We start from the raw sequence: 18,932 nt of genomic DNA, 5'->3' as shown, positions 1-18,932 counted from the left end.
AGGAAAGACAACATTTGTCAAACGGATGTCGTTCACGTTTGTGACTGTAAAATCACAGCATCGAACTACCAGTCTGAAATCTTCAAAGTAACCGTAAAACGAGCTTCCACCGGTAATATTGCGCTTGCAACAGACACAGGGTTACTGCAACGTCTCGAGCACAAAATTTTATGCCTGATGGGTCGCGAATTACACTTCATTTGCGCGCACGGTCGTACGCTCGAATGCAAAATGGTCGCTGGATTGAAACTCATCGCAAAATTGCCACCGTAACATCTTTTTACACTCTTTTCATTTTCTGGGGGGCTTTTAGTGTTGACACCTTCAAAGACAAGGAAATTAGGTGATTTTATTTTGTTGCTATTTCAGTATTCACACTGCAACTTACAAGCAAGGGTTTATTTTTCATTCAGGCCTGTGATGAGTTTTGTCCTATTTTTATTAAACATGTGGCTTTATTAGAAACTGTAGTTTATTTTAAAAAAGAAGACATAACTTTCTTTGAAAAAATTATTTTTATTTTGCATCTATACGTTTGCACTGGAAAATTTTTTTATAGCATCTGTTTATGAAATTATTTAAAAAAATATCCGATTGAAAAATTTCAAGAATATACCTCATTCGCAAAATAAGTTAGGGAAGAGTAATAGAAAAGAAAAGATATTTATGCACTCTAATTTTTTCACTGGGAATTTGTCTGTAAAATTTATTCATAAAATTCATAAAAATATCAGATAACGAAATCTTATTTTTCAACATCATTTGCACGATGAATGAAGAGAAATTGGGACAAAAAATGATCATTTTCTGTTTCCTAATATCCACAAGAGGTATTTGTTTATATAATTTTTTAATAAAATCGGATGACAATCGTATAACAATTTGTTCATTATTAAACATCACTATCGACATAATTTAAAGGAATTTAAGGGAGAAAATTATTTCATTCTAGATAAAAATCGCCACACTAAATTTGTTGATTTAATTTGTTAAACAAACTAATTGAAAAAATTACAATTTTCCATAACCTATCTTTATTAAAGACTTAATTTAAATAAAGTTAAGAAAAAAAGTTGTCTCTCCGCGATCAAATGTCCACACTGGGCATTTGTTTAAATAACTATTTATGTAACAAATAGACAATATGGGATGATAAAGTCTTGATATTTGAGTATTTATCCGCTGATAAAAAGAAGTAATTTTAATTAAAAAATGGTTTGATTACAAAAAATCCATATGATAGTTTATTTGTTAATTCAATTTTTCCATAAGAATATATTTTAAAGAAAGATTCGTGTATTAATTTTAATAATCCATAAGCGTCAAGTCCATTTGCTCCAAGCATTGAAAAAAACTTTCTATAAAGATGAAAAAAATCTGATATTTTTCACTATTTTTATTAACACTGAAGTTTGAATAATCAATAAATAAAGAATCAGACTGCATGAGTCCCTTCTATTGGTCTTATTTCTGATAGTTGGAAGAAGGTAAGCGAGAAGAGAAGAAGATAAGAGATAAAATAGATAACAGATATGAAGAGAGGGTACGGGAAAAGAGAAGATAATATATTAGATATAAGAGATAAGGGATTTGATATAAGAGATCGGAGATCAGATATCAGCGATCAGCGATCCGAGATAAGATTTAAGAAATAAGAGGTAAGATAAAAAATATAAGAGAACAGAGATCACAGATCAAAAATAAGAAATAAGAGATAAGATAAAAGAGGTAGGAGAACAAATATAAGAGATCAGAGATCAGAGATTAGATATTAGAGATAAAAGATAAGAGATCAAATATAAGAAATAAGCGATAAGATACAAGAGGTAAGAGATAACATATTAGATATAAAAGAAGAGAAATAAGAGAAAAAATAAAAAAGGTTAGAGATTATAGATAATATATTAGAGATAAGAAATCAGAGGTAAGAAGAGAGGGGATGAGAAAAGAGAAAAGAAGATAAGAGATCAAAGATCTGATATAGCAGATTAGAGAACAGCGATCATAGACAAAAAATAAGATATAAGAGATAGAAAAAATGTATGAGATAAAAGATCAGAGATAAGGTATAAGGGGTAAGAGAAAGAAAATGAGAGATTAGAGATCAGATATAAGATATTAGAGATAAGAGATATTAGATCAGGTATAAAAGATAATAGATCATATAAGAAGAGAGGGAGATGAGAAGAGAATAGAGAAGAAGATAAAAGATAAGAGAAAGAGAAAATATATAAGAGGTCAGAAATCAGAGATCAGTGATATGATATACAAAACATTATATCAAATATAAGAGATGAGAGATAAAAAGACGTGGGAGGGGAGAAGAAAGAAGAAGATAATAAATGAAATATATCAGATAAGATATAAGAGGTGAAAGAAAAAAGAGAGATCAGAGATAATAGATCATATATAAGCGACAAGAGATAAGAATTGAGGGACACTAAATAAGACGTATGAGAAAAAATACAAAAAATAAGATATCAGAAATAAGACATTAAAAATAAGAGATAATAGATCAGATATAAGAGGTAAGAGGTAAGAGACAAAATATAAGAAATAAGATCAGATATAAGAGACCAGGGATCAGAGATAGGAATGGAGGGAAGGGGAGATGATAAGAGAAAAGAAGATAAGAGATCTACTATGAGAGATAAGAGATCTGATATAAGAGATGAGAGATCAAAGATAAGATTTAATAGGAAAAAGGGGGAAAAAGGACAGAGATCAGAAAAAAAGAATCAGATAATGGAGATGAGAGATAATAGATGATATATAAGAGATCAGGGATAAGATATAAGGGAAAAAATATAAAAGATCAGAGATAAAAAATAAGAGTGAAATAAAAAGAGAACAGAGATCAGAGATCAGAGATAATAATCAAGAAGTAAGAAAAAAAAGAGATTAGAGATAATAAATCAGAAATCAGATATGAGAGATAGGAGATAATAGATCAGGTGTAAGAGTTCAGAGATTAGAGATAAGGAGAGAGGGGCTGGGAGGGGAGAAGTTAAGAGGAAAGAAGAGAAGATAACAAATTACATATAAGAGATCTAAAATAAGAGATAAGAGATAGGATATGAGAGATCAGCTATCAAAGATAAGATATAGGAGGTCAGAGGAAAAATATGAGAGACCAGACATCAGAGATAAAAGATAGGAGATTTGAGTTAAGAGACAAGATATGAAAAAAAATATAAGAGCTCTGATATAAAAGATAAGATATCAGGTATTAGAGATAAATGATAATCGATCAGATATAAGAGATCAGAGAAAAATGATCAGAGATACCATAGAAAATGTAAGAGAAAAAATATAAGAGATCAAAGATTCTAATTAGGAGATAAGAGTTTAGAGATCGAAAATCAGAGATAAAAGATAGGGGATCTGAGTTAAGAGATAAGATATAAGAGAAAGAATATGAGAGATCAGGTATTAAAGTTAAAAGATAATAGATCAGATATAAGAGTTTACAGACAGAAGATCAGAGATAAAATAGAAGATAGGGGATCTGAGTTAAGAGATAAGATAAAACAATAAGACTAGAAAGGAGAGAAGGTGATTAGAGAAGAGAAAAGAAGATAAGAGATTAAGAGGTGAGAGAAAAAATATGAGACATCAGATATCAGAGATCAGACATATTCTATTAGAGATAAGAGATATTAGATCAGATATAAGAGATAAGGAATCAGAAGATAGAGAAGGGGAGAAAAGAAAAGTGGAACAAATATAAAGTATAAGAGTTAAGAGAAAAATAAAAGAGATCAGAGATAATAGATCAAAGATCAGGTATAAGAGATCAGCGATAAGAGATAAAAAGAGGGGGCAGGGGAGAATAGAAGTCAAGAGAAAAGGAGAGAAGATAACAGATTGCATATAAGAGATCTAAAATATAAGATAAAAGATAGGAGATCAGAGATTAGCTGTCAAATATGAGATATAGGTCAGAGCCAAAATCTAAGAGATCAGAGATCAGAGATAAAAGATAGGAGATCTGAGTTAAGAGATAAGATATAAGAGAAAGAACATGAGAGATCAGAGATGAAATATAGGAGATCAGGTATTAGAGGTAAAAGATAATAGATCAGCGAAAAGAGATCAGAGAAAAGATAGAAGTAAGAGGAAAAATGTAAGATATCATATATAAGTGATTTGATACGGGAGATAAGAGTTTAGAGAACGGAGATCAGAGATGAGATATAAGAGGCAAGAGAAAAAATATAAGAGATCGGAGATTAGAGATAAAAGATGGGGGATCTGAGTTAAGAGATAAGATCTAAAAAAATAAATATAAGAGACCAGAGATCAGAGATAAAAGTTGAGGGATCAGGTATTAGAAGTAAAAGATAATAGATCAGATAGAAGAGATCAGAGATAAAAGATAGGGGATCTGAGTTAAAAGATAAGATATAAGAAAAAGAATATAAGAGATCAGAGATTAAAGATCAAATATGAGAGATCAGGTATTAGAAGTGAAAGATAATAAATCTGATAGAAGAGATTAGAGATAAAATATCAGAGATAAGATAAAAGATGTAAAAGAAAAATTTAGGAGATTAGAGATAAAAGATTTTATATCACAGATAAGAGTTTAGAAATCGGAGATCAAAAATGAGAAATAAGAGGTAAAAAAAAGAAGCTTAAAAGATCAGAGATAAAAAATAAGCCAAAAAATATAAGAGAAGAGAGATTAGATAGTCAAGATAAGAAACAAGAAGAAAGAGTTAAGAGACAAAATATAAGAGAAAGAATATAAGAGATCGAAGCTCAAAGATAAGAGATCAGGTGTAAGAGGTAACAGATAGTAGATCAGATATACGGTATAAGAGATAAATTAGAGACGAAAGATAGGGGATCTGAGTTAGAAGATAAGATATAAGAGAAAGAATATAAGAAATCAGAGATCAAAGATAAGAGATCAGGTGTTAGAAGTGAAAGATAATAGATCAGATAGAAGACATCAGAGATAAAAGATCAGAAATAAGATAGAAGATGTGAAAGAAAAATTCAAGAGATTAGAGATAAGAGATTTGATATCAGAGATAAGAGTTTAGAAATCGAAGATCAGAAATAAGATATAAGAGGTAAGAGAAAAAATATAAAAGATCGGAGATCAGATATAAGAGATAATAGATGCCAGATAAGAAGAGATAGGAGGTGAATAGAAAAGAGAAAAGAAGATAAGAGGTTAAGAGGTGAGAGAAAAAATATAAGGCATCTGATATCAGAGATCCGATAAATGATATTAGAGATAAGAGATACTAGATCAGATATAAGAGATAAGAAATTAGAAGATAGGGAAGGGGAGAATACGAAAGTAGAAAAGAAGTAAGATATAAGAGTAGAGAGGAAAAATAAAAGAGATCAAAGATAATAGATAAGAGAGCAGATATTAGAGATAAGAAATAAGAGATAAGGTATAAGAGGTAAGAGAAAAAATACAAGAGATCAAAAGGTCAAAGATAACAGATAAGACGTTAGAGGTAAAAAAGAATATAAGAGATTAGAGATAAGAGATTAAAAATCAGAGATCTCAAAAAAAAAACTTTCTCCGCATGATTAGGATAAGCAATAGCGTCCTGTAAATCAGAATTCATCACTATAAACCTGCCTCGGATACAGCTCTGATCATCCCTAATGCGTTTCATTGCGGTTGGCCAAATCATACCTATTTGTGCTACACAAGTGTAATCTGTTGTTACGTGACGTGGTCACAGGTAAACACCGCTCTCAAACATCGTTTAATCACACGTCATCGAGCAACGTTTTCTATAGAAAGTGATTCACAAAATACAAATTTATGCCTGATTTGCTGCTATTTTGAATTAATGATTAAAAGCACCATGGTGTCAGAATTTAATTGGAAATGCTGGTAGAATTTATCGTGTACGATAAATCTACCTAGATTTTCACAAAAATTTTCGTACGGATTGTCACTCAGATATTTTCACCCGGGAAATTAAATAATTGAATATGATGAGGTTACATTTAAAAAAAAACGTTTGAATCAATCAAATTATTTTTTTGATATGAGGCCAAAGAAATGTTTTTTTTAATTTCAGCAGATTTTTTTTTGTTCCTATTTTTTTTGGTTCAAATAAATTATATTCGAGTGACGTAAATCTTTTTTTATCATTTAACTTCAAAATTGAGCAATCTTTATAAACAAATAATTTATAAGCTTAATAATATGTTTATTGCTAATCATAATTATCTTTGTATATTTTAAATCAGGAACAACCATTCAATCCGTATGTTTATTTCTGGATATTTTTATAGTCAGTGATTCTCATTTATGAATTAAACAATCATAAATTAAAAAACAAGATTGATTTAAGGACTCATCATTATGAAAAAATGAGATTAGAATTGAAAAAGTCTTATTTACATCTGAAATATTTAATTCTATGCAAGGTAAAAGACCCAAAATTTACTTGATGATTTTTAATTCAGTTTTTTCATTCTTTATAAAAACATAAATATGACGTAAAAAATTACAATTTTTTATATTCGACGTCCTCAGTGCTTGTCAATAATAGGAAAATTTTTGTAATTACGGACATTTTATAGATTCACATTATATAAGGATATTTCATCATAATACAATTAACAAAAATATTTTTATAAACAAATTATTTTTTGGAAATGTTTTTTCTATCATTTTCAATAATTTGACGCTTGTTTTAAGTTATATTGTAAAAAAATTTAATGGAAACAATATTTTGATGAAAAAAATTCCTCTCAAGACTATTCTTGTTCATACTATAAACAAATTTATCAGACAAATGCATTATTCAGAGATTGGTCGTCAGAGAAATTAATTTTTTTCGATGTCAATTTTTCTAAATTAGTAACATCATTAAAATTGCAGAAAAATTAATAATTTATTGATAAATTTATTGATTTTTAAAATAATTTAATAAACAAATGCATTATTTGGGTTTTTGTCGGCAGAATTTTTTTTTGCAAGGTCAGTCCTTTTAATTGGGAACTTTAGGATAATTTTTATTTAATTTTATTTAATTTTATTTATATTATTTTATCAAATTGATTTAAAAACCATAAAATTAATCAACTAATTATGAATGTTACTGAAATTAACTTAAAGTTCCCAATTAAAAGGACTGTCGTAAACAAAACAATTTTCATTTTTAAAAAACCTCAAATGATGCAGTTCTTTATTACATTTGTTTTTAAAAAAAATTATAAAATAGTGATGCATGTTGCTGATATTAATATAAAGTTCCTCATTAAACGGACTGGTATTGAAAAAAAAAACAAATTTTTACGTCGGTAAGCGCTCGAATAATGTATTTTTTAATTAAATTTGTTTGATAAAATCATAAAGTTCATCAACAAGTTATAAATATTCTAAAAATAAAAAAAAAATTCGTTTATAAGCTGATAAAATTTCAAAGAAAGTTGTAATCGCCTACGCTTCATAGGTTTACATTATTTTAAGATATTTTATCATGATTAACCAAACAAAAAAATTGTTCATAAGCAAATTATTTGTTGGAAATGTGTTTTCTATAATTTTTACAATTAAACATTTTTTCAAGTTATACTGCAAGATTTTTCAACGAAAACAATATTTAACTGCAACAATTTTTTTTCTAAGACTATTATTGTTAACATTATAAGCAAATTAAATAAAAAAAAATGCATTATTCAGGCATTTGTCGTTAGAAAAATTCGTTTTTTTATGTCAATTTTTAAAAATTAGAAACCTTATGATAATCTCAGAAAATGCATAATTTGTTGATGAATTTTATGATTTCATTAAATAAATTTAATACACAAATGCATTATTCGAGCATTTATCCACGGAATATTTTTTTTGCCAGTACTTTTATTTGCGAACTTTACGATAATTTCAGTCACATTCATAATTTCTGAAATTAAAAGGACATACTTTGAAAAGAAACGAGTTTTTACGTCAACAAAATCCCGACTAATTCATTGTTTAATTGAATTTCCTCAACAAAAACAATTTTTTTTATTAAATTTGTAAAAAAATTATGAAATTTATGAACTAATTATGAATCTTAGTGAGAAATTATTGTAAAGTTCCCAATTAATAGAACTGATATCTTAGTTTTATTTTGCAAGAAATTTAAACGAAAACAAAATTTTTAAGAATAAAATTTCTCTTAACGCTATTCTTGTTAATATTATAAACAAAAATAATAAACAAATTCATAATACATGCATTTATCGTCAGAAAAATCAGTATTTCGATGTCAATTTTTTAAAATTAGAAAACTCATGATAATTTTCAACAACTCATTATTTGTTGATGAAAGTTATGATTTTACCAAAAAAAGTTAATTAACAAATGCATTATTCGAGCACTTATCGACGGAAAGATTTATTTTTTTCGTTGCCAATCCCTTTAATTGGGAACTTTACAATAATTTTAGAATAATTCATAATTAATTGATCAATTTTATGTTTTTGTTGAACAAATGTTATTGAAAAATGCATTATTCGGGTTTTTGTCGAAGTCAACACTCGTTTTTTTTCAAAGTAAGTCCTTTTAATTTCAGAAAAAAAGTAATGATGAATGTTACTAAAATTATCGTAAAGTTTCCAATTAAAAGGACTGGTATTAAACAAAAATTTCCGTCGATAAGTTCTCGAATAATCCATTTGTTTATTAAATTTGTTTGATGAAATCATAAAATTTAGAAACCAATTAAGAATGTTTTGAAATTATCATAAGGTTTCTAATTTTAAAAAATTGACATAAAGAAATGAATTTTTCTGACAACAAATGCCTGAATGATACATTTGTTTATTAAATTTGTTTATAATATTAGAAAGAATAATAATGTAGATAAATTTTCTTTAAACATATTTTCTCGTGGAAATTTCTTGCAGTATAACTTAACAAAACGTTACATTTTGAAAATTATACATTTTGAACAAATAATTTTTTTCTAAACAGTTTTTTTTCTGTTGTATCATGATGGAATTTCTCAATATAATGTAAATATACGAAGCGTCAACGATCACAAAAATGTTACTATTATTGACGAGCACCGGGAAAGTCAAATAGAAAAATTGTGATTTTTTTCGTCATATTTATTTGTAAAAAAATTGACAAACTAAACTGAAAATCAAGCTCGACAACTTTCTTTGAAATTTTATCAGCTTTTGAAAAAAAAAACATCTCAAACGGTCCACAGCTTTAGCCGGAAGCGTATTTTGAAGCAAAGAATAAACCTTTTCCCAATTCTGTAGCGTCCGGTGCCGGACATCTATACGCTGCCTTTTTCAATTTTAACAGCAAATAAGTTTGATTCAATGGTATGAATTTAAACACATTTTTTTGTTCCGATCGACACAAAGATTTTTCTGAGTCTTTAAATAATTTTCAATAATAAACAAGCAATTTCACCTCAACGTCTTGGCTGTATGTATTGTTGACGTTTCGGCGATGTGACTCTGTAGATACTGATTCAAATCCCCATATTCACCGTTTTCCAATACGATGCACATTGGATCGTTTTCTAGGCTGGCACCGAGCAATCGTGCGACATTCCTGTCCATGAGTCGTGCCAGTCTTTTCGCCTCTTTCTGAAATTCTATCCTGGAATTCAAAAAAAAAAAAAATATTATGCACTTTTCTAAGGAAGATTGTATTTTTGAATGGAAAATCTCTATTTTCTACGAGGGATTCAGAAATAGAGTATTAGTACGACAACAATTTTTTTTGATACTGCAAAAGCTAATATAATTAAGCGTATAATGAAAAAGAAACAGCTAGGATTTCTATTAGAAACAATTTTTGGTTTGAAAGAAGCTGCAGCAAGAGAAACCTCTTTTTTTAGCCACTTCTGCCTTGACTCACTTTGAACATTTTAATAAAGGAACTAAAATCATAGACAACAGCCTTTAAATTAGAATAAGGAGACTCTATTCTTATGCAGTCATTGGAAAATTTGGACGCGTGGATTTGGTTTTAGTTACACTCGAACTCCAAAGACACGAGAAGCTCGGGAATCAGGAACTCAAACATACGAACATTTAAGGGGTTCCCAGTCTTGCGAGTTTAGATTTCGGGGGTAATGCGCGAGAGAGCAAACGGGCCTACTATACGCACGCGCACTTCGAATTCAAGGCAGCGCGCACTCGCGCGCGCCTGACTCTCAAACAGGGTAGCGGTAGATGGAAAGAGATTCGGGCGATGCTCAATTCGCCGACGACTACCTTAGTGACCCTAACTTTAAAAACTTTTTAAACTTCACGTGCGTCGCAACGACAACCCGATTAGTCACTGTTTGCACGCTGATTTTGAATGACATAAATATTCAGATTTAACATTTATAATAAATAAAGATTGAAAAATGCATCCAAAAAATACATCCTAATTCTAGTTCAGAATCTTGGAGTGATGGTTGAAAAAATAATGCGATTTTCATTCAAAAGACGTTAATAAAAAAGTAATAATAAGTTTTAGTTTCAATAAAAAAATATTAATTTTAATAGTATGAATATGATTTGATTATTTCTATGAATATTGTATATTTTATAATATTTATACAATAATTAATTAGTTATTTTAATTCAGGTCTTCTTCAGCTTATTAAAAAAATGTATGATAAAACATCTATCAGTGCAGTAATTAATTATTTTTAATTAATTTTGAGTAATTTCAGTGATTCTATTTCAAGTCACAGTGTCGGCAATTAATAAAAATTTCATTTTAAAAATCGAACGAAACGAGATTAATCATTGGGACGAAAAAAAATGATTTACTTCATTAAACTCATAACTCATAACCTCTTTTTCATTGAAATCGAATTTTTTTTTTTTGTCATTGCTGACTGAAAGCAAGGTCAGTATATTTCCCGACACAATACTTCTTCTTCTGCGCATCTGTCATTAATTGCGGGCCTATTTAGAATGAATAAATTATTTTGTGTGTCTTCTAACGTTAATTTGTTGTTTAATGATGAATTTCGATAAAATTTAAATTATTTGAAAATTAATTATAAATTTTTCAACAAATTGAATTATTAATAATTTATGAATTTATTTAATTTTAATATAACATATAATTTATAGTAATAGATATATTTAAAAAATTAAATTAAACTTGTCATTTATTATTTTTACATGATATTTAGAATTAATTATGAATTAATAATAATTTATTTATAATTAACATTTTGTTTATTAGCACTTATTTAATTAATTTAGAAAAATAATAAACCTCCAAATACATAGTAAAATTGTGAACTAAAAATGAAAGATCCGTTTTTTATTTTTGAAAATTAATATATTCGAACGAAAGTTAAACTTTTCCATTTTTGAGAAAAAATTGATATTTTTTATTGTTGAACTTAAGTATTTGTTAAAAAATTTATTTATTTTGCAGAGTATTGCTCTACCGTGTTGAACGATGTTTAGAATAAACGTCATGAATTAAAATTAATGTTTGCGTGTTACGGAAAATACTAATATGTTAGTTTTTTCGACTGGAAAAATTTTAAAACTTTACCGGGAAAAACCACCAAAATTTAATTTTTTTCATTTTTGTTGTTGCATAAAAAAATGAACAAAAATTTAAAAAACGGCTATAACAGTTTGATGCAAAATTTTATTAGCTTTCATTTCAAAATAGATGGAAATTACATTTTTTAATTGAGTTTTTTTCTGAAATTAGATTAATTATTTACTTTTCATTTTCGTGTTGATATGCCAGAAATTTCGCTTAAAAAATAAAGCTAATTTTCCACTGCCTTTTTCAAATCCGGAATACATAAAGTGTATAGGACTGGATTTATTTTTCTCTATTTATTTAATAATACCTTTTGTCTTTTAATTCTTCTGGTTCCAACCAACATCATTAATTGATGACTGAATGCAACGTTATTTGCCTCTGGGGCAAATAAAAAAGCTTTTACATTTTACAATACAGAGAAGTTATTTAAACAAGGACTGAGCTCTTTGAACCAATATTTTTGTTCTTTTTAATATCAACTTCAAAAATTTCAATATTTGCAATTTTTTACAATTTCTCTTTGGAAAAATGAACATACGGAACTAACGATTATTTCTCGATCGAGTAAAATTTAATAAAATTCTGCTCGTAACAAGCCATATATTGATGATCTCAAAAATTGGATGAAACCACCATCTGAGGAATTAGGCCCAAAAATGTATCTTTTTTTATTTAGTAAAATACCGACATTTATTGAACTTGAACCAAAGCAAAATGTTATTCTACTTTATCAGACAAAAATCTTTTCGTGATTTAGTAATTTTGGGATATTGGATTTTTTTACATAAAACAAAAATAAAATAATATTTAATTGCTTCGAGCTGAGAAAATTTCAGGGATGCCATAATGAAATTTACGAAAAAAACTTTGCATTTAACTCAATAAGAAAAATGTTTTTTTCTTTTTAATTAAGAAAAAAATAAATTAATTGAAAACATTTTTTTTTCGTTGGTACTGATATATTAGTCATAACTAGCAGCCATCGTTTTTATATCAAATTCGCCAGGATTTTTGAACGAGGAGACATTTTTTTCAATTTTCAAATGAAAAAACGAACAGAAGATACTGTGTCATAAAAAAAAAAAATTTTGAAAGTGAAAATTCAATAAAGGTATGCAACTTTGGCGGTATATTAAAGAACGATGAAAAATCAATTTGATTAAAGAAAATTGGCCTATACTTGCTAAATAACTTTCAAACATTCCAGACAATAATAATTCAATAAATATTATAATAGATAAACAAATAGTCATAGTAAGTACCGTGCGCTTACGAAAAAGGCTTTAGTAATCTATTGAGAGATAATTCAGACGTTTGAACTTTCCCTTCCTATACTTTCCTCTTCCTAATTTTACTCTACTATATTTAGCCTTCACTTCCCTTACCTTCACCAACTTTGTCCTTTTCTACTTCCCTTTCTCTCCACTTTCCCACTTTCCCAGATTTCTTGTTTTCCAGATTCCTTGTTTCCCAGATTGCTTGATCCCCTTGTTTTCCCACCCATTATTTCCCCTCTCTTTCCCTCCCACGATTTCCGCTACCACCTAATACAAACTTCTCTCATTTAACCACCTTTCATTTTCTACACTTCCGTATTTCCTCCCCACACTTCTTCTTAAGCATTTTTTATCACTTATTTAACTTCTCCTACCCTCATTGTACCTACTTCCCCTTTCCATTATTACCAACTCCCCTCTCCTCGTTTCAACTACTTGTCATTTTGTAATTTTATCGACTTCTTATACAATAGTTTCCCCTCACTTCGCCTACCAACTCTCCCTCATTTACTATATCCCCTTCCCTTATTTCCCCTCACTCTACCTCCTAAGTTTTTCTGGCGATGCCCCTTTCTTAATTTCCCCTACATTCCCTTCCTTCACTTGCTCAAGATCCCCTACTATAATTTCCATTCACTTTTCTTACTTTCTTTTTTACAGAAATAAGTACCCTCGGACGAAGAGAAACCCAATCGAGAAAGATTTTTTTATTAAGGGTTCGTCCATAAACTACCTTACCACTATTGGGGGGGGGGGGTCTCAGAAAACGTATGGTTGGTAACGGGTGGAATTTTTTTTCACTAAAAGTTCATATGGTAACGTTTTTAGTACGTTACCAGAGGATGAATGTTGTTAGTAGAAAATTAAGCTTGTTGTTTTAACAATTATGTTTTCAGTTAAAAACTCAACTTTTTGGTTGAGAAGTCTAGAATTTTATAAAAAATTCGTCTTTTTGTAGCCAATTAATCTTTTTGTTTGAAAATTCAACCTTTTTGGTTAAAATTTAAACTCTTTGGTTAAGAAATAATGAATCCCATCAAAAATTGGTCTTTTTCGTAGTAACTTAATAATTTTGTTTAACAATTCTTCTGTTTTAGTCCTTGTTCAACTTTTTCGTTCAAAATCCTAGAATTTTATAGAGACTCGTCCTTCTTTATAGAAAATTTATCTTTTTCAGTGGAAAATTCCACTTTTTATTTTTTAATTTTTGAATATTAATAAAAAATCGTTCTTTTCGGTAGAATACAATATTTTTGTTCAATAATTAATCTTTTTGTTTCAAATTTTATCTTTTTGGTTACAAACTTAAGAACTTGGCTTTAAAGATCAAATGCGTTCTTAAAAATTAAAAAATACACATATATATTTTTTAACATTTCACTTTTTGGCAGAGAATTCTTGACTTTTATTGAAAATAAACCATTTTGTAGTACATTCATATTTTTGTTTAAGAAATCATCTTTTTAATTAAAAATTCAACTTTTTGGTTGAAAATTCTTGAATTTTATTGAAATTCGTCTTTTTTTATAGTAAATTTACCTTTTTGTTTATAAATTCATGTTTTTGGTTATTAATTTAATAACTACCTGTAAGGTTTAACTGTTTTATTGAAAATGCATTGTTTTTGGCAGATTCAATTTTCAGTAAAAAAGTCATGCCATTGGCTAAAAGTTAAAATGTTTTTCTGAAAATTGTATAGTGTTGTTAAAATATTTTTCTGTATAAAAGCAACTTTTTTATTAAAATTTAATATGTTTTATTGTGTAATTCAACGTTTTTGTATAGAGAATTTTTCATTTTGTCTTAAAAGTTCAGTAATTTTGTAAAAAAAGATCTATATGGTATAAAATTAGTTTTTTTTTTCTAAATTAGATTTTTTTTAGTTAAAAGTTTCATATTCCATGTTTGGTTACAAATGTGATTTTTTAGTTTGAAATGCAACACTTCCCAGATTAACTAAGACATAAAATAGAATTGAACACATATCTGCACTTATTCTGAAAATCAAATTTTTATTTTTATTGTTGATTCATTACCGTAGTTTAGCATCAACACACTTTTACGCAGACATGATAGGCATATTGCAACTTTGATTGGCTATAAACAACACAAGAAATTAGTATAATCGTAAAATCGGGCTGTACCCAAATCCTACGTTACTTTCAGGGGGGGGGGGGGTATAACGAAATGAGTGGTTGGCAACTACTGTAGGGGCGTCAACAATTTCCCAAAATTGGTAAAATTGTTTTAGAGATGATCCCCTACTGGTATAATAATTCACATACAAAAATCAATTGATTTACATAAATCTGAGTTTCAATCTCCTTATCTTCTTACTTATCCCCAGCCTGCGTTTTCCAAACCTATCAATTATCTTCCACACGTCCCCTTCTGGCTTAACACTTCTCAACTCCTCTTCCAGCTCTTTTTCCTTTTTTTTACCACTCCCGGTACCCTCCTCTTCCCGGTACAGGCCCCCTTCCCCTCCAATCCTTGCATTAAAGCCCCCCTCTCCAGTACCACCAAACCCTCATCTCTCTCTCTCCTAGTAAATTTTCCACCCTTTCTTTAATATTTTCAATTCCATCCTTATTGTAAACGGTCACAAACTTATACATTAATCCTTCTATCTTCACAGCCCTCAATTTACACGCCCTCTACCTCTCCCTCTCCATTAAATTCTTCGTCTAATCTATCCCTAACCCCTGTTATAATTCACCCACTAACCCTTCCTTTCCTCTTTAGTTTGACGGACTCCTGTATCCTCCACCTATACCCCCTTGGCAACTTTCGCTCTACTTTTCCTGTACCAGTCCAATCACATCAACTTCCAGAATATACCTCCAAAAATTCGTATCTTTCTTCTTTACCCCTGCTACGTTGCAGTACAGCACTTTGACACTTCTCCCCCCTGCTTTACCCCTACCCCCTGTTTCACACGAAACATATTCCCCTGCAGTTCCTTCAATACCTCCTTCTCCTCGTCCCATACCCATATTTTTTTCTCTATTTTTATTTTCCAATACCCTACGTTCACCACTCTCCCTGCGCTCTTCTCCTTCCTAGCCCTATGAATTAGGATTCTCTGCACATTCCTTTCCTTCTTTGTCAAATCTTGATCGATTAAAACCTTCTTGTCTTTTATCCTATTTTTGTTACGCATTGCCCTCAATTTTTCTTCCTAGCCCTCCAATTCCACGACCGCCACTTCATTGTTCTTTCTATCCTTTATCCTAACCTTCCCTTTTATGCTTTGAACCCACCATATGCTCTGTAGCACGCTTCCACCCTCTCCCTTTCTCCCCGCCCTTTAGCTTCAACCCTCGTATTACTATATTATCTTTCCTATCTGCCTTCTGCCTTCTTTCTTCTCTCCATCCTCAACTCCATTGCCCTTATCCGTTCGCTCCCCGCTCTCTCCTACTTTGCATTCGTACACTCTCCCACTTTCTTTTCTATCAAATCATATTATTTTTTTCTATCATATCATATCATTCTCTTCTATCATACTCTCCACCATCTTTCAAATACATTGCTTCACGTGATCCCTCATGTCCACTACTCCCATTCCGACCTGCCATCCACATTTTTAGCCTTTTATCCGCTCTTTCCTTCCACACCCTAATATCTTCTTCTATCTCCTTTATCTTATCCTGTTTTACTTCCTTACCGACGCCAACTCCTGCTGTAATCCTTTTACTTTCCCCCTCATCTCTTTTACTCCCTTTTTCCATCTCTCATCCCTTACCCTCAGGTTTTCCCTCATACATTCCATCTCCTACATAGCCCCCCTTACTTCCTCCCAGCACTGCCAGCACTGCTAGTACTCTCGCTGCCCACCTTTCGCTCTTCCGTCGTTAACAGTAACCTATCCATACACCCAAGTATGCATTGCAGCCAACATGTGACTCTTAAGGCTTCTGTCGCTTACCGCCCTAAAATTTTAGTTTCTTTGCTCTATTTTACCCCTCACATCCTCTGAAGACACCCTTTCCTCATTCCTAACATCCTCCAGCACTACGTGGACCACCCTTGTCCGCCTTGAAGGTCCAAACTCCTGATCACAAAACTGCCCCGCTTCCTTAAGAACCTAACCTCACTTTCCTATTTGGCCAGATCCCACCCCTGAATTACAATGAAAATTATTTTTTATTTTCTAAAAGTATCCTTGACAATCGTACTCAGTTACTATCCTTCTGTATAATAATAAAAATAAAAATATCACTTGATTCCCAAACCTTAGCATTGCAGAGTATCGCGGCTTAGTTTATGAAAATCCTTTTAATAGTATAATAATCAAAATCAAGATATTAACTGATTTTCAAACCTCAGAGTTGTTTATGATCCTGGTTTAGTTTATAGACATCCCCTTAATGGAATAACAATACAAATTAATATACCGAGCGACTTTAAATCTTTAGAATTTTAAAGAATCCCTGGTTAAATTTATGGACCGCTCCTGAATAATATAATAAAAGAAATAAAAATACCGATTAATTTCCAAACCTTAGAGTTTTGGAGAATCCTAAATCACTTGATTTTTAAACCATAGTGTTTTGGATGATTCTGACTCAGCTTCTAAGTATCCCCCAATATTATAATAATAAAAATAAATATATTATTTGATTTCCAAGCTTAAGGATTTCAGGTGATACAGGTCAAGTTTATAAACCGCTTCTCTATAGTATAACAATACAAATAAAAATGCTAATCGATTTCCAAACATGAGCGTTTTAAAGAATTCTGGTTCATTTTATAGACAGTCCTTTAATGATTTCGGATGATTCTGGTTAAGGTTATGAACGGTTCCTTAATGATATAATAGTACAAATAAAAATAACAATTGATTTACAACTCGGAGTTTTGAAAAACCCTGGTTTAGTTTACAGACATCCCCTTAATGGATTAAAAATAAATATGCTGTCAATCTTCTTTTTTCCTATTTAACTTACTCCAGTTTTCAAGTCTAGTCTTACTGGAGGGTTTCGAGGTCGCTAAAGCTTAATTTGAAGTCAAGATTCGAAAATTCAAAATGGAGAATGCAATATGGTGGACGAAAATACAAAAAAAAATGGCTTGATTTGGATCAATCTCGGTACCTACGGGTTTTTTGGGATCGCTGAATCAGAATTTGAATTCAAAATTTGAAAATTTTAAACGGTGAATGTTTTCGCCCTCCATTTAAACTTTTTCTTTACTTGCGGGTTTAGCGACCCCAAAAACCCGTCAGTACCAGGATTTATCGAAATCGAGCCGTTTTAGGTATTATTGCCCGCTATATTGGATCCGCCATTTTGGATTTCTAAATTTTGACTTCATATTCGGATTCAGTGATCTGAAAAATCACAGGATACAAATTTTCGGGTTAACAAATTTTCCTGCCAACGAAGGGGCTAATGGTGTAATAATTAAAAACAAAAATATAACTTGATTTACAAAATTTTGAATTGCAAAGGATCCTGGCTCAGTTTATGGACATCCCCTTAATTCTTTAATGATAAATGTAAAAATAGTAAAATAATTTCCAAGCCTCAAAGTTTCGGAGGATCCAGGCCTAGTATATGAACATTCCTTTAATGGTGCAATAATAAATAACCTTGGTTAAGTTTATGGACGCTTTCTTAATAATGCAACAATACAATTAAAAATACCAATTGATTTTCGATACTCAGAGTTTCGAAGGATCTTTACTTAGATTATGGACATTCCCTTAATGCTTTAATAATAAAAATAAATTTACCAATTCATTTACAAGCCTTAGAATTTCATAGGATCAAGACTTACTTAATGGACATCCCTTTAATGACATAATCATAAAAATTAAAATATCCCTTCATTTCCAAACTGCAGGATTTAGGAGGATCCTCGCTAAGTTTATGGACATCTTTTTGATGGTATAATAATTAAAATAAACATATTAATTGATTTTCAAACCCCAAAGTTTTGGAGAATTCTGGTTTAGTTTACAGACATCCACTTAACGGAATAAAAATAAATATACCGATTAATTTTAAAACTTTAGAATTTCAGAGGAACCTGGCTTGATTTACGGACATCTCGTTAATGGTATAATAGTATTATTAATAAAAATATAAAAAATTTAAATTTATTTCGAAACCTCGGAGTGTCGGTGGATCCTGGCTAAT

At 30.0% G+C, this 18,932-nt stretch overlaps 1 protein-coding gene across 1 annotated transcript in view; it reads right to left on the bottom strand.

Annotated features, from left to right (window-relative positions):
- LOC117176354 (discoidin domain-containing receptor 2) overlaps window positions 1-18,932 on the bottom strand; it is a 212,220-nt gene that overhangs the window by 28,515 nt on the left and 164,773 nt on the right. The window contains exon 11 of the mRNA XM_033366596.1: window positions 9,401-9,592. Coding sequence (XP_033222487.1) covers window positions 9,401-9,592 — 192 coding nt within the window. The remainder of the gene's footprint in view (window positions 1-9,400; window positions 9,593-18,932) is intronic.

This window comes from Belonocnema kinseyi, chromosome 7 (genome assembly GCF_010883055.1).
Source record: "Belonocnema kinseyi isolate 2016_QV_RU_SX_M_011 chromosome 7, B_treatae_v1, whole genome shotgun sequence".
In the NCBI taxonomy this organism is placed as follows: domain Eukaryota; kingdom Metazoa; phylum Arthropoda; class Insecta; order Hymenoptera; family Cynipidae; genus Belonocnema; species Belonocnema kinseyi.
This window is presented reverse-complemented; position numbering and strand designations above follow the sequence as displayed.